A 15,003-nucleotide genomic window follows, 5' to 3' on the forward strand; every position below is an offset into this window, starting at 1 on the left:
GGAACGTTGTGTTTCGTTGAAAGAGCTTGTCTTGTTCGTCGATGTCTGGTCCTTCGCAGCGGGGGAGTGCACGGCTGGAATGGAAGAGTACAGGCGAGACGATAATGGGAACGAGCGACGACGACCTGGAATGCGCAACGTGAGACTGCCTTGCGGAGAGGGTGGGTTGCTTGTAGTGGGAGGGAGGGATACACTTAGTCTCTCGGTTGCGAGGTATGCAGGTTAGAGTTGGAACTCGCTTGCGCTCGGTCGAAGAATGAGTGTCGTCGGTACGTGGACGATCGAGGAAGCAAAAGGAGGAGACGGGAACAGAGAGAATGGGAATCATGTGGCAGGTCTACTGGTAATGAGCCAACCGCAGCCTTGATCCGTCGGGGATGATGCGGATGGTGGTGAGCGGGTTGCCCAGCCACTCCCTTTTCTATTGTCATTGCCACCGGTTGGCAGAGCAACGCGGCAGGAGTAGGTGACGTTGCGACCTAGGTTGCGTGGCGTCGGCATGTGAGTGGCTGCTGTGAGATCTGTCCCACTCCTTTTCAGCGGTTTTATGTGGCGTAATTGTGGTGGCTGGTGCGCTTGCAGCTTGGCCTTGGGGAAACCTTATTTCAGGGTCCTCGATATTCATGATCAGATTTCACTCCAGGAGCTCCTTAATCAATTGGATGATTTGAATTGGTCTATTTAATCACTAGATGCTGGCATTGAACCGTCCATTTGAGCAAAGAATTTTTCCCTCGGGCTGTGCTTGGTCTGAGATCAATGTTGTTGGCAGCGAGGGTCGTTGTCATGACAATCGCAAGCTGGCGAGAGCTGGGCAGCAGCGCATAATTAGTCGTCCGTGCTAATAAGATGACGACTCGTTTTCCCGGTTTCATCAGCTCCGCCACCAGAGCTGCAATAGGTAGGCAGTAATGCGACCATTAGCTTCCGCGTTCTTGGCTTTGCTCTGGGCTGGGCGGTAATGATCTTGGCTTTCACATGGGGCTGCACTTATTGAGATGCCGGTCCTGGTCCACGTGTTCACTTAGACTACCCTACGCGCGATGCTTCTTTTTGGCTGAAGCTCGTGATGAAGGTTCCTTGGACTTTAGACGCCAGGACAACTAAAGATATTTTCCATGGTAATAAATTCCGTTTGTCGACAATCAAATTCATCACTCAGGCTCACAACTATGGAATCTGCAACTCTACCGCACTCTACCTGGTATGGACGCGAGAATGACAGTCTTTTGTCATTGCCCTCGTCCAACTACCAATACCGACAATTCACCGTTGCAGTGTGCTGCAAGCATGTTTGCATCCAAAAACATGTCTTAATGTTGAATGGGCGACACTCGAGGCCATAGAGCTGTCATTCTGGCCAGAGTACACTGTTACATGGTGCGCTGCCAATTGTCCCACTACCTGCATGCCCCGCCTAGCCGATACTCCAACTTCACCCCGCGATGCACCGTCGTTCACTGCTAGCTGTCAACATCAACCAGCAACAATGGCGTCAACCTTTGTACAGGGAACGTCCCTCTACACGCGGGTGGAGGACTACCTAGACGACAAGCTCCAGTCAACGACAGACCTGGAATCCCTCGACGAACTCCTCGCCAATGTCGAGCTGCAACGAAACCAGCTGCAGACCCAGCTTGACGATGCCGTTCGCCAGCTCGACGAAGCACGACGCACAGCGGGCGACCGCCAGGGCGCGATCCAAGCCCAGATCGAAGAATTCCAGCAGCTGCAGGAGAGCATAGACAGACGCGGCACCATCACCGCCGCGTCCGATGCCCCCGACCAGGCCATTGCCCGGCTGCAGCGGCCCATGGAGAAGTTGCGCGCGGTGGATCTGGCGCAGAAATACCTGAGCCTCGTACAAGAGGTCGAGACACTGCGGAGCGAGGCGCGGTCACATCTCCCGGCGAGCCCGAAGGCGGCTCTCGAGCCTTACACCAAGCTGAAGCAGCTTGCGACAAGACTGAAGGAGCTCCAAGGCGACGAGGCGCTGCACCTGGTCGACTATGTGGAGGGTGTGACGGACGGTCTTTGGAAGGAGATGAAGGCCATCATGTCGGAAGAGTTTGAGACGGTTCTCCGCGCGAGGAAATGGCCCAAGGTCGACCCCAAGTCCCAGATGGACGATGAATGGATTGCCTCTTTTGAGAAGCTCATTGATCTACAAATGCCCGAGGTGCTCTACAGCACCCAGTCAGTTTCTCTCCTGCCTCTGGATGTCATGGCCAAGATCTTCATCGCCGAATTCCGCTTCCACTTTCTCAGCGACAAGCCTACAAGCGATGCCCAGGCCATCGGGACGCATTGCTTTCCGTGGGTGATGATGACATTGGAGAAATGGGAAGACTTTTTGCGCGATAACCTGGGTCATCTCCTGGTGGCTAAGTTTAGAGAGACGGACGCGGAGAACAACCTACTCTACGTCGATCCCGTCTGCGCATTCATCACATCCTTGCTGCCTGTCATTCGCGAGAAGGTCTACGACGTCGCGAACAAGGCCATCAGCAACGCTTCCTTCTTCAGTAATTTTATCTCGCAGGTGTCGAGCTTTGATGAGAATCTGCGCACCAGGTTCAACTACGATGGCGGCGATGACGTGCGCGGCTGGCAGGGCTTGACGACGGAGATTCTGGACGAGCACTTTGACTCGTGGTTCAAAGCGGAGCGAGACTTTGCGATGAAGCGCTTCAATGATATCCTGGAGTCGGCAAACGACCGAAACATTGACTACGACTATGCCGCAGACGGGCGTATGAAGCCTACGTTTGCGGCTGTGCGTGTCACGGATCTCCTGCGGTCTGTCACGAGCCAGTACAGCCGGCTGCGCAAGGTGCGCCACAAGATCCAGTTTCTCATCAATATCCAGATTGATATACTCGAAGAGTACGACACCGTCTTGCGCGAGTCGCTTGAGGCCTACCTATCAATCACTTCCACCTTTGGGCGGACGCTACATGGCGCTTCGAAGGAGCAGCTCGCCGCATTGGAGGGCACAGGCGGCCTGGAACGTCTGTGCAAGGTGTTGGGCAGCGCTGACCATGTTGCTAACACTCTGAAGGAGTGGAGCAGCGAAGAGGTAAGCGTGTCGCGATACACAGAATGCATTCAGTGACTAACCGAGAACAGTTCTTCTTGGAGCTGTGGGAGCGTCTGCAGGGCGGGCCTCAGCCGGGCGGTCAGAACAAGGCTGGCAGCATGACCTTTGATGAGGTCAAAGACAGGACATCGAGTGCCATGGGCATGTCCGAAGATGGCGCGCTCTTTGACGAGATGATTGCAGCGTACAGCCTGCGCAGGAAGACGGCCCACGAATTCATTGTCTCCACGCTCAACACCGCCCATACAAAGGCCTTCCGCAACTATGGCCAGCGCGCCTCGTTCACCACGATCGGAGAATCGTCGGTAGTGGAGGACCCGGCGTCGCTCAACGTCTCTCCCGAGCTTGACGAGCCTCTGCATATCTTGACGCGCAATCTGGCCTTTTTGGTCAAGCCGTTGTCAACAGCATCCTTCCGCCGCGTCTGGCGCGAGGCTCTCGGCAAGCTGCAAGACCAGCTCCTGAACGACATCTTGCTCCGTCAGGAGTTTACCACATATGGCGCCGCTCAGTATCTGCGTGACGTGGCCGAGGTGCTCGATGTCGTGAACCGGTTTATTCCAGCCGGCTCTTCCGCTCTGGCGACCCTCCAGGATGGTCTCCGCTTGCTGAACCTGCCCGTGGAGGGTGGCGAAGAGAAGGCGATCACCCTCAAGACAGCCAGCGATCGCGTGTTCACCGACAATGACGAGGCGCGCAAGGTGCTTGAGGAGCTTGAGCTTAGTGAGTTGACGCCTCAACTTGCGCGCAACATCCTGCAACGTAGGATCGAAAATGGGGAGAATGTTGAATAGAATAGTGCAAAAAAAATAATATCCACGTTAGATCTATCAGTAGATGTTGAGTCTTTCTTCTATCGTCGCTGTCGGGATTTCTGGTGCCCGCATCCATTTTCTTTTTGAATAGTGTATCCCCCAAAGCGCCTTGTATTCACCTTTATGGTGTCTCGTCTAATCGAGCAACCTCATCACAAACTCGACTGTCGCAAAGGTACCCGCACTCACAGGCAAGGCCCTCAACAAAGTGGGCGCAATACCCTTCCAGAAGCCCCTCGCGCCATCAGCCCGCCACGTGTCCCGGAAGCAGGCCCGCATGCTGGGGTACTTTTGCTTGTCGCCAAAGCCATCGGTCTGCATCTTGCTCTTGACCACGTCAAAGGGGTAGCTGGCGAGCCAGAGGGCCTCACCGGCCAAACCGCCGTACAGGGCGACCTTCCACCCGGGGATGTCCTTGCGGTCCATCTTGTTGCGCGCCGCGTCCGTGTTCATCATGTACTCAAAGGCGGTGAACCAGGCACCGTAGGCAAAGGCCTCGCGCCACATGGTGACGGCCTGGCCGCGGTAGACGCCGCTCAGGACGCCACGGTGCGCGCCCAGTTTCCGGACGCAGTCCAGCGGCCCGTTGTAGAGCTTGCCCGCCCCGTGGGGCTGGCTCTGGAGTCTGATGCGGATGTGCTCAATGGGACCTGAGAGCACGGAGTTGGCGACACCCGCAAAGGCGCCGGCCTGGGCGTATTGTGAGTAGCTCAGATCCTTTGGCTTGCCGTGGCTCGTGTTGCGACCCTCAAGGAAGCGACGGGCCTGGTGGAAGCCGCCAAACTGCACGGACACGCAGGCTCCGATGCCGACGAGGGGTGTGAGGGTGCCCTTGTAGAACGCAAGGGGGCCCTCGGTCTTGTAGATGGATGTGGCCGCATTGAGAGCAGATGAGTACTGTGTGGTGGTCTGGAGGCGGACCTTGACAATGTCAAAGGGCTGGCCTGGTCTCAGTCAGATGGGCTGTCACAGATTGGTCTAGGGCCCAGAACTGGGAAGAGACATAGAGAGTCACATACCGACTAGGACTTGAACGATGCCGCCAACAGCGCCTGAGAAGAGATCCTTTGCGGTCTGCTTTGCGCCGCCCTGGGGGTGCTCCAGCTCAGCCTGGACAACATCTTCAGGTGCCATTGTACGGATACAACAGCGACCGGCGGCTACTGACCGAGGGGACGAGCGGGCTCAGAGGCGGCCTAAGCAATTATATGAAAGAATTGACGCCTTTAAATGTGTGAAAATGTCATGAAATGGTCAAATTGAATGAGATTCAGCGCCTTGGAAATCAGGACAAGAGAATGAATAGTGAATCGGGTGGTACCCGGTGCCACAATCTTTGATATCGCGATCATTCTGGCTGTCGGTCGGCGCCAGGCCGAGACTGGATGACGTGATTGGCGGGCTTCAGGTGTCTATCAAGGTATGCATCAATGGGAGTATGCATGTAGTGGGCATCGCTACAAGCTACGTAAGCACTTGAGCGAAGGCCTCCAGGCTCTAAAGTCCAACTCTTTAACATGAAAACTCGCTGGACTCAAGTATCCAAGTTATGTCCTCATTGACTGCTCACAGTGGTCGAACACATGCTTTGGACAAGCCTGCCCCCTCCAGTCCACTGGGAGAGGAAGGACGGCTGGCCTGGACAGAATATCTGCGACACACGCTAGGCGACTGACTTCACGTTGCGACCAGACAACATGAACCTTGACGGTACCAGTGCGTACAACATATCCCAACTCAAAGGCCCGACGACACGTGCTTGGACACTTCCGGCTCTCCGAAGCCATCTGAGCGCGCAGCTTTGGCCGCCGCTGCGAGACGGATGATCGCTGGTTGGCCTGCCTTACTGCGCATAGTGCATGCAGGGTCTTGACTCTTGACTCTTGACTTCACCCGTCATCCACCAGCACCCCATCTCCCCAGATCTCAATCTCCAGTCAAGCTGCACGGGTGCGCAAGTGCAACGGATGAAGCCTCCATGGGGAAGTATGATATTGTACTGAGTCTGCTATGTCCACAAACAACCGCCACTTGATGGCTGACAGTCATGTTTCTAAGTTGAGGCCTTCTGACGTCTTGTCAGCCCGGAGGCCCAAAAAGCAGGGTCTTCCCCGATTTGGCAGCATTTTCAGAGCCCTGTATCTGCAAACGCATCCTTGTGCGTCAGGGTGATCGGAGGCGTAATGCGTGGCGTTGATGTTCCTGGCGAGGCCAGTCCCACATATAATGCCATGCCCCCATACGGAGGCGGAAAGCCTCGTTTGTAGGTCTCTTCGCTTTTATTTGCTATTTCGTGGTGCAGTCACTCCTTATCTGATAGAACCTATGGCCAGGAGCCTTTGGGCAAACTAATCATGTCTTCGTTTCCACTGAGAAAGTTCTCTACCGCTGGCGGTCCGAACGACTTGCTCGCCGCTCAGATTCACAACAGGCGGGCCAACGACCGAGCCATTATTGAGAATCCGCTGGGTAGCCACTGATTCCCTTTAGACAAAAGACTCAGTACTGATATTGCAGCCTACTTTACCGATGATGAGCTGGAGCAAGACGTGCAGAACTTTGCAGAGCTATATCTCCCGCATGTCGAATTCGCAAAGGTCCTACGAGCGGCCCGCGTGGCCAAGGACATTCGGCTCTACGAGGAGGTCGCCCGGTCACCTGACCCTCACATGGGCGAGGATCTTCCCGTCATCTTGACGCCGCAGGAGAAACGATTTTTGAAGCGCGAGCGCGATGTCGTTTTCAGTGAAAGGGGCATGCGCAAGGTGATCATCACAGTGTCGCTGGCGGCGCTGCTACAGGGATTTGTGCAGTCCTCGTTCAACGGCGCTTCATTCTATTCGGAGGAATGGGGTCTCACGGAGGATTCAACATGGAAGCTTGGAGGCACAAATGCTGCGGCCTGGTTCGCAGCAGCACTCGTCGGATGCCCCCTGTCGCTTCCCATCAACTACTACTATGGACGACGCGGCGGACTCATTGTGGCCTCGGTGTTCCTCTTCACAAGCTCGGTGGCTGCCATTTTCGCAGAGAGTTGGACTGCACTTCTCTGCATTCGCATTATCAACGGCCTGGGTATGGGCGTCAAGGCTGTCAGCACGCCCATCCTAGCCTCTGAGACGGCCGTCGGTTTTTGGCGAGGGTCCGCCATCCTCGCGTGGCAGCTGTGGGTGGCCTTTGGCATTATGCTGGGCTTCGCGTTCAACCTCCTCTTCACCACGGCGGCCACCGATCGCATCACGCTGGGGCTCATCCAGGGGGCGCCTCTCGTCCCAGCGCTGGCCCTCTTCTTCATGGCCGTCTTTGTGTGTCCCGAGTCCCCGCGCTACCACCTGCAAAAGGGGCCCAACTACAGCCCCGAGAAAGCCTACATGATCCTACGCCAGCTGCGCAACACGGAGCTCCAAGCGCTGCGCGACATGTACGCCGTCTACAAGTCCATTGAGCAGGAATCCATGGGAGCCATGACGGCCGACTCGCGCGCCCATCTCAACCCCGGCTTCTGGTGGACGATCCGCGACTTTCTCCTCGCCTTCCGCCAATTGTTCCAGCAGCGTCGCCTCTACAACGCGCTCATCTCAGCGGCGACCGTCAATGTGGCTCAGCAGCTGTCTGGTGTCAATGTCTTTGCCTTCTACTCTACCGAGCTGGTGCGCGACGTAGGTGACTCGAGTGCCTCGGCCGCACACATGGACAGCCACATCAAGCCCATGGCGTACAGTCTTGGGTTCGGCGCCATCAACTTCCTCTTCTGTCTTCCAGCCGTGAGGAGTATCGATACACTGGGTCGAAGACGCTGGCTTCTCATGACGCTGCCATTCATGGCCATCTTCATGCTGGGTGCTGCGTTGTCCTACAACATCCAAGACACAAGCAACAGAACTGGTATCGTAGCTCTGTTCCTGTACCTGTTCGCGGTGGCGTACTCCCCCGGTCTGGGTCCCATTCCCTTCACCCTCGCGTCCGAGAGCTTTCCCCTCTCGCATCGTGAGGCGGGTACCGCATGGCCCATCTCAATCAACCTCTTCTTTGCCGGACTGCTCTCCATGCTCTACCCTGCCATCCGCGACGACGAGAACGGTCTAGGTGACGGCGGCTCCCTCGGTCTCTTCGCCGGCCTCAACGTCCTCGCCTTCATCCTCGTCTTCTTCCTCGTGGAGGAGACAAAGAGCCGCTCCCTCGAGGATCTCGACCTCGTCTTCGCCGTCTCCAAGCGCCGCTTCATGTCCTTCCAGGTCCAGGAGTACCTCCCCTGGTTCGTCTGCCGCTACATCCTCAACAGGGACGAGCCGCCGCCGGAGCTGTACCACGACTACATCTGGGGCCCCTGGAAGCGTGTCAGCGACAACACGTACTCGCCCTCGACGCGACACCTGGAGACGGGGTCGTGCGAGAGGATCGCGCCCGAGGCACCGCCCGATTCGCCTCATTTGACGATGCCACCGCCTGTGATGACGTCCGGACCTGTGGAGATGCCTGCCACGCCGCCAGGGAGGCTGGCTCCGGCATATTATTAATTTGGTTATGACTTGGACCTAGAGCGTTTTCTTATATTTTCGGGATTGACACTATCACAATGTATGGATTATGTGTGTGCACGAATTACGACAGCATCCCATAGGGTTATCGACTGGTCGCTCATCTCTCGTGTACTTTGCGACCTGCCAGGGACCGACTGTCATGGAATGCCTCGAACTCCGTTCTCCGCCTAGTATGTGCCCCCCTCAAACGGCCTCTCATACCTTGGAAAGCTCATTTTCTCGTCCGTGCCAGCTTTGAGATAGTCTACGTAGCATACCCATTTCTTCTCAACCCATTCTCTCAGGTCAAAGCCCGGTTGGTTCGGGTCCAGCGTGTGGGCGTTGACACTCAGATAACATCCATGATCTCTCTTGCCCTCAGTCCAGCCTTCCAAGTTCGGCCGCCAGGCCTTGACGGTTCCCTCGCCGACGCCAAGAGCATCTAGATCTGCGTCGACCACCTCTCCCTGTCCCATGAATGTGAAGCACCGCACGCCGCAGGTCTTGCAGAAGAGAAAGTGAAGCTGCTTCGCATCACACTGGTAATCACCCAGCTCCATTATCGGGTCCAGTGGCGAGAGGAGGAGGAAGTCGTCTGGGGGCGAGTCGGGGCGGGCATGAAGGAAGCCGGCCTTGTGACAGATGTTGCAGTTGCAGCGATAGATCCTCTGGCGAGGTCGTGGGTCTAGATGTGCTTCATGGGGGAACTTGAGGTGCAGAATGTACTGAATAGTGCCGCAGTGACAGGACCCTTTGAGAGGGTAACGGCGCGGCGTCTCAGACGTGGCGATCTCGGTCGTGATGGTCATATTGGGGGTTGAGGAGAGAAGTGGAAGACGGACAAACGGTGACTGGCGCCTCGAGCGATGGCCCGACTTTGATATGCGATTCGAGTGAGGAGAAGGCCCCATGTCAATGAAGGGCGCAGCACGAGGATGACTGCATCTCGAAGGGCGCGTTTGCTGACGTCAAGTCGACACGTATCACCATCGCTTTACGTTACTATCTCGGGTCATCTCCACGCGTTTGTCACTGCTCGCACCACGGTCGATCATTCTACATCATGTTAGTGGCCAAGGGGTGAAGCTCACATCTAAGCTTGGCCGTCGTCGACTAGCTCCAGTCGCTCCCACAGTCGCTCCCGATGGCATGTGAATGATAGTTTTGTGTTGATTGGGTGCCAAAATTGGTAGCCACAGTGTCATTGTCCTAATGAACTTGCCCGTACTGGGGCCTACATGTAGGATGCTCGCGACATGCGCCAATGCGGTGCATGGACGCGCCTAGGCGGCACAGTCGACTCGAGTCACCCGACTGTGGTGAGGAGGTGGGAATGCAAACCAGAAGAGACGGCTTTGCCATCATTGAAAAAAGGATAAATCACCAGTCACTGTGAATAGGTGTGTCTCGGAACTTTACAAGAAACCAGACTAAGAAAGAGGCTACCCTGATCCCGATTCCCGACCCGAGCTACGTACTGTATTCGAATTTCGAGCTGACACACTCGAGTAACTCGATTTGAAATTGAGCAAAAGCGCCGCGTACAATGTTTCAATTCCTGAACATAGACTGGGTGAAAGAATCCAGTCATTTAACCGAATGCTCACCGAGCTTTGCATCGCGTTCTGTGTGATAATGATGTAGGCTGGTTTGACCCCATTGTTGATACTCCTGAACGCTATCCGTACACGAATGCATAGATCCAGCCCCTTAAGGAGATTGGAGTTTTTGCACTAGGAAATAAACACAGGTCCTCTACCTAGCCTAGAAAATGATCACGGCACTTCAAATCTCCGCAAGACATTGAACAAAATATTCTATCTCCACGTTTGGCTCAGTTTGCCGCAAGCCGTCGATGGCATTGAAGCCAATCTTAGAGAAAGGGCAGAAGAACTTGATATTGTTGGACTAATCAGACCCCGAGCACTCTTAACCTCTTTTTTATGATCCATTCTTACCAGTCAAAGATGATTTATCGACGACGAAGTTGACAGAGGTCCAACTGATCCATGTGAGCTCGCCTGCCCTGCAAGAGGACCGAAGTTCAGAATGGCCAGTTTGTTTTGCCGCGCAAGCCATCGTTTAGTGAGACAGCCACACCGACTTCCCGATTCATGACTTGAATCGGGCTAGACTTTGATCTTCTGCTTGTGGAGGCACAAACAAAAGAATTAGGTGCTGTTCGAACTGGGCATTTTGAGTCTTTGACGGACGATGACGCCTTGTCACTAACCACGTGGCTTTTCCAGAATGTACAGACTACCGATTTTGTAGCTCAAGGAAAGACATGTCCTTTGGGTGTTCAGTAGTACGTATATAAGTCTCGGAGTTTCGGACAATACCAAGCCGAGGCCATCGTTGGAGTGGGCGGGCCGGGGGCCGGGGCAGGTAAACGTCATCTGCACTTCCCAACCAGGCAATGCCTCAACTTTACTTCATCACCACCCCAAGCGCCACCTCCCCTCGTCCTCGTCACCAGCAAGCCCTCGACGACGACGGCGCCCATTCATCAGGTCGCGTGACCTCGGCACATTCATCGAGATGAGCGCCTTTCGCCTCTCCATCGAAGACGGCCAGTTTCGAGATCCGCACGGCCGTCAGGTCGTCCTTCGCGGAATCAACGTCGCTGGCGACGCCAAGCTGCCCAGCGACCCGGATCAGCCCTCGCAGAACCCCGATGCCTTCTTTGACGGCGACAATGTCAAGTTCCACTGCCGCCCTTTCACACAGCAAGATGCACATGTCCACTTTGCACGCATAAAGCGCTATGGCTTCAACACGATCCGTTATATCTTTACATGGGAGGCGATCGAGGCTGCGGGGCCGGGGAAATACGACGAGGACTTTATACAGCACACCATTGAGATTCTGCGCATTGCGAAGCGATATGGGTTCTTTGTGTTCATGGATCCGCACCAGGACGTGTGGTCGCGGTTCACGGGAGGGTCAGGCGCACCAATGTGGACCATCTACGCGTGTGGACTGAACCCTCAAAGCTTCGCCGCCACGGAGGCCGCCATCGTGCATAACACATACCCGGACCCGGCGAAATTCCCCAAGATGATCTGGTCCACCAATTATTACCGATTGGCAGCCGCCTCGATATTTACCTTCTTCTTTGCCGGACGTGACTTTGCGCCCAAGTGCATCATAGACGGCGTCAACATCCAGGACTACCTGCAGGACCATTTCTTCAAGGCATGTGGGCACCTGGCCCAGAGGATACATGAGGCCGGTGATCTAGAGAATGAAGTCGTCATGGGCTGGGAGAGTATGAACGAACCCAACCGTGGGCTGACGGGGTACGTCGACCTGAGCCAGATACCGAAAGAGCAGAACCTGAAAAAGGGCACCTGTCCGACCATCTGGCAGACCATATTGAATGGCAGCGGGCGGGCTTGCGAAATAGACGAGTACGAAATGGGTGGCCTGGGGCCCTACAAGACCGGGTCGCGACTTGTCGACCCTCATGGCGAGATTGCCTGGCTGCCTGTAGATTATGACGACACAAAGTACGGATGGAAGCGAGATCCGGGGTGGAAGTTTGGGGAGTGTATCTGGGCGCAGCATGGCGTGTGGGACCCGTCTACCGACACCTTGCTGAAGAAGGACTATTTCAAGAAGAACCCACGCACCGGGAGAGAGATTGACTATCCAGAGTTCACCAACACCTATTTCATGGACTTTTGGAGGAGGTTCAAGGATTCGTGCCGAAGTGCGCACAAGGACTGTATCATGCTGATGCAATACCCAACCCTCGAGATCCCACCGAAGATCAAGGGCACCCCTGATGACGATCCTCGCCTGGTGTTTACGCCGCACTATTACGATGGCATCACTCTCATGACGAAGCATTGGAATAGCACTTGGAATGTCGACGTGGTGGGCGTGTTGCGCGGGAAATACTGGCACCCAGCATTTGCCATCAAAGTGGGCGAGACAGCGATTCGAAACTGCTTGAGAGATCAGCTTAAGTTTCTGAGCGACGAGGGCAAGGAACAGACCGGCAACCACCCCTGCATCTTGTCAGAGTTCGGTATTCCCTATGATATGGACGACAAAAAGGCATACCAAACCGGTGACTACTCGAGTCAATCGGCAGCTCTCGATGCCAACTACTTTGCAGTCGAGGGTGCCAAGCTAGAGGGACACTGTCTATGGCTGTACACGGTTAACAATGACCATCAGTGGGGCGACCAGTGGAATGGCGAGGACTTGTCAATCAACTCGGTCGACGACCGACTGCCACCATCCTCGGCGGTCCCCAAGAACCAGTCGATCGACGCGTCCAAACCCATGGACAGCGCGAACGACGTGGCTGAAGACGACAATGTGACGCCAGCGAATCTGCAAAGAACATTGACAAGTCCGTCTATCAGCTCAGTGCCTTCCGGCAAGGACCCTCAACTGACGAATGCCCCAGGTCTACGTGCAGCTGAGGCATTCATCCGCCCAACGCCCACTTTTGTCGCGGGCACCGTCGTCGAGTATGGCTTCGACCTCCGCAACTGCATTTTCACCCTCGAAGTGTCATCGCAAAGCGCAGCCGGCGATGCCAACCCGACAATCGTCTACCTTCCCGAGTTCCATTTCCCCCGAGATATTAGCGATGTCGACGCCTCCGGGGGCAAGTGGGAGATCAGCTCGGACGAGGACGAAGGGACGTCGCTGCAGAGGTTCAAGTGGTGGAATCCGCAAGGCAAGCATGAGCTCAGGATCACGGGCCTGGCGAGGAAGCACAATGTGCCCGCTGGGACGGAGGAGGAGGAGGGATACCTGGAGCAGTGCCGCGAGGGCTACAGCTCGAGCTGCAGTGTCATGTGATGGATTAACCGGTGAGCGCGCGTTTGCGACAGTATATGCGGCGTTTGGGCGTTTGAAGCGCTGGCGACTGGTCTGGGTAGCCCAGGGATACCCGGGCAACGCCTTGTTTGAGCGAGAAGGATACATCTTGGAAGTCGAGGTAGTGTTGCACGAGAGACGGGCGGCCTGCATCCCAATCAGGTTAGAAATGCTACAAGCTCATTGTCAAAAGTAAGGGGCTGTGTGGCATGGCCTTTGATGGTTGATTCTTTGGAAGACTTTTTGCATTATAGCTGTAGAGTCATGACTACAAATAAACAATTTGTTGGACAATCATTCTCTAGACACTCAACAGATGACATGTAGGGTCAGGATGACTTCAATGACCTCAGGGCGTACTGACTGGCTATCCATTTGATGTCAAGCATGACTACGAGCTGACGAGACTACCAGCTTACAGCTTCATCTGGAGCCTTGGATGATTCCGCAACCTTTTCCATCCAGTCGGATGCCGCCTCTCTGGGTCGAATCGAAGTTCACACTGCAGGGGTCTCTCCGCCCAACTCTTTCCCGCGGTTGATATACGACATCAACCACCTTGGCACGGCGCATGTCATTCAAGTCTGTCCTAGCCGGGTCTTGTCTGATTTGCATGTCCAGCACTGCCGCGCACTTTGGCAAAGACATCGCCATCAAAGAAGAGAAGCACTTCTGTACCTCACCAACGGAAAGCCTCATGAACAGCTCGTCTATTCAAGCTTGAAAGCGACGACAGCGGCAAGCCCTATCGAGTGTCGAAGAAAGCCAACATTCTTCGCGTCCAGGCTTCTGTCGGGTCCTATGGCGCTATTGGGGCTCACATCAATATCGTCAGCCCTGGGATCATAACAACGCCCATGGGTCAAACTGTGCTGGGCGGGCCCAATGGGGACCGTGTAAAGGCAATGATTTCAACTAGGCCAGCCAAAAGGATCGAGACACCGGGGGATGTTACCAAGGCCATTGCTTTCCTCACGGAACCGACCGCCTCGTATATAACAAGAGCAGAACTCGTTGTTAAGAGAGGATCGACGCCTACAATGCTTCAACCTCAGTTATAGTTGTGTAGCAACCTGAACACTGGTCTGTACATGTAGCCTGGGGCTTCTATGGCGTGTGCCCCGGTATTTCACTCCGTTGGAAATAAAGGGGCGCATGCGACTCAAAGAACAGTCGTGGACTCCAGTCACTGAGTCACTAGCACGTCAACTAATCAGACGTTCCTTTCGGCTCCTCGACCTTTATCCAGCTCTTTGTAGTGACTGTGTGCTTTTCCTGTGAGTGTTGGTTGCAATCCAAAAATCATGTCGGGTGTGTCTTTGCCGCTGTTCAAGAAACTAGTACCAATGTTGTTGATGTGAGGGGCCGGGGCCAAAAGTAGGCCACCTCATAAAAGCTAGACCATATTGGCTATGCAATATAGATAATTTGTCTCATTGGGTATTGTATCGCTCATTTTGAACGGAGTCACGCTAATCTAGCCATATTCCAGCCTATGTTGTAGTTGGATGCTGCAGGGTAGGTGGCCTTCGTTGTGTGGACGAGTTGACCGTGGCTTGTGCAACAGCTTGAAAGTAGGCAAAGACCCCGGCGATCCTTGAAAAGGGAATCGCCTCTTGAGAACAGAAACATGAAATGCATCAATAGTAATGATAATATTGTCGAACGTAAATATGTTGGCATGTCGTTGAGATACCGGGTAGGGTAGCTTTGAACCCCACGTTGC

The 15,003-nt window shown here is 54.9% G+C and overlaps 4 protein-coding genes across 4 annotated transcripts; 3 read left to right on the forward strand and 1 right to left on the reverse strand.

Annotated features, from left to right (window-relative positions):
• Positions 1–1,463: 1,463 nt before the first annotated feature.
• F5Z01DRAFT_665839 (TIP-1 family-domain-containing protein) lies at positions 1,464–3,913 on the forward strand. The gene is made up of 2 exons (XM_046264183.1): positions 1,464–3,079; positions 3,130–3,913. The coding sequence occupies exons 1-2, from the start codon at positions 1,490–1,492 to the stop codon at positions 3,892–3,894; spliced, it is 2,355 nt and encodes a 784-aa protein (XP_046114458.1). The 5' UTR covers positions 1,464–1,489; the 3' UTR covers positions 3,895–3,913.
• On the reverse strand, positions 3,914–5,279 carry F5Z01DRAFT_665841 (mitochondrial carrier domain-containing protein). Its single transcript, XM_046264184.1, has 2 exons — positions 4,935–5,279; positions 3,914–4,859 (listed from the first exon to the last, which is right to left on the reverse strand). The coding sequence occupies exons 1-2, from the start codon at positions 5,047–5,049 to the stop codon at positions 4,051–4,053; spliced, it is 924 nt and encodes a 307-aa protein (XP_046114459.1). The 5' UTR covers positions 5,050–5,279; the 3' UTR covers positions 3,914–4,050.
• Positions 5,280–6,269: 990 nt separating this feature from the next.
• F5Z01DRAFT_683790 (sugar transporter) lies at positions 6,270–9,124 on the forward strand (the record flags this gene model as incomplete). Its single annotated transcript, XM_046265880.1, has 3 exons — positions 6,270–6,384; positions 6,406–8,252; positions 9,059–9,124. The coding sequence occupies 3 exons, from the start codon at positions 6,270–6,272 to the stop codon at positions 9,122–9,124; spliced, it is 2,028 nt and encodes a 675-aa protein (XP_046114460.1).
• A 1,698-nt stretch (positions 9,125–10,822) lies between these two features.
• Positions 10,823–13,609, forward strand: F5Z01DRAFT_357696 (glycoside hydrolase superfamily). Its single transcript, XM_046259282.1, has one exon. It carries the CDS (start codon positions 10,977–10,979, stop codon positions 13,257–13,259), a length of 2,283 nt encoding a protein of 760 aa, XP_046114461.1. The 5' UTR covers positions 10,823–10,976; the 3' UTR covers positions 13,260–13,609.
• The last annotated feature ends 1,394 nt before the right edge of the window (positions 13,610–15,003 follow it).

This window comes from Emericellopsis atlantica (genome assembly GCF_019669845.1).
Source record: "Emericellopsis atlantica unplaced genomic scaffold F5Z01scaffold_35, whole genome shotgun sequence".
Taxonomy (NCBI): Eukaryota; Fungi; Ascomycota; class Sordariomycetes; order Hypocreales; family Bionectriaceae; genus Emericellopsis; species Emericellopsis atlantica.

Bases quoted from the DNA above. Each gene is read 5' to 3' on its own strand.
- F5Z01DRAFT_665841 (XM_046264184.1), bottom strand. From the start codon at position 5,049: ATGGCACCTGAAGATGTTGTCCAGGCTGAGCTGGAGCACCCCCAGGGC. The intron at 4,860-4,934 runs GTATGTGACTCT...GACTGAGACCAG, and splicing joins CATCGTTCAAGTCCTAGTCG to GCCAGCCCTTTGACATTGTC.
- F5Z01DRAFT_357696 (XM_046259282.1), top strand. From the start codon at position 10,977: ATGAGCGCCTTTCGCCTCTCCATCGAAGACGGCCAGTTTCGAGATCCG.
- F5Z01DRAFT_665839 (XM_046264183.1), top strand. From the start codon at position 1,490: ATGGCGTCAACCTTTGTACAGGGAACGTCCCTCTACACGCGGGTGGAG. The intron at 3,080-3,129 runs GTAAGCGTGTCG...AACCGAGAACAG, and splicing joins AGGAGTGGAGCAGCGAAGAG to TTCTTCTTGGAGCTGTGGGA.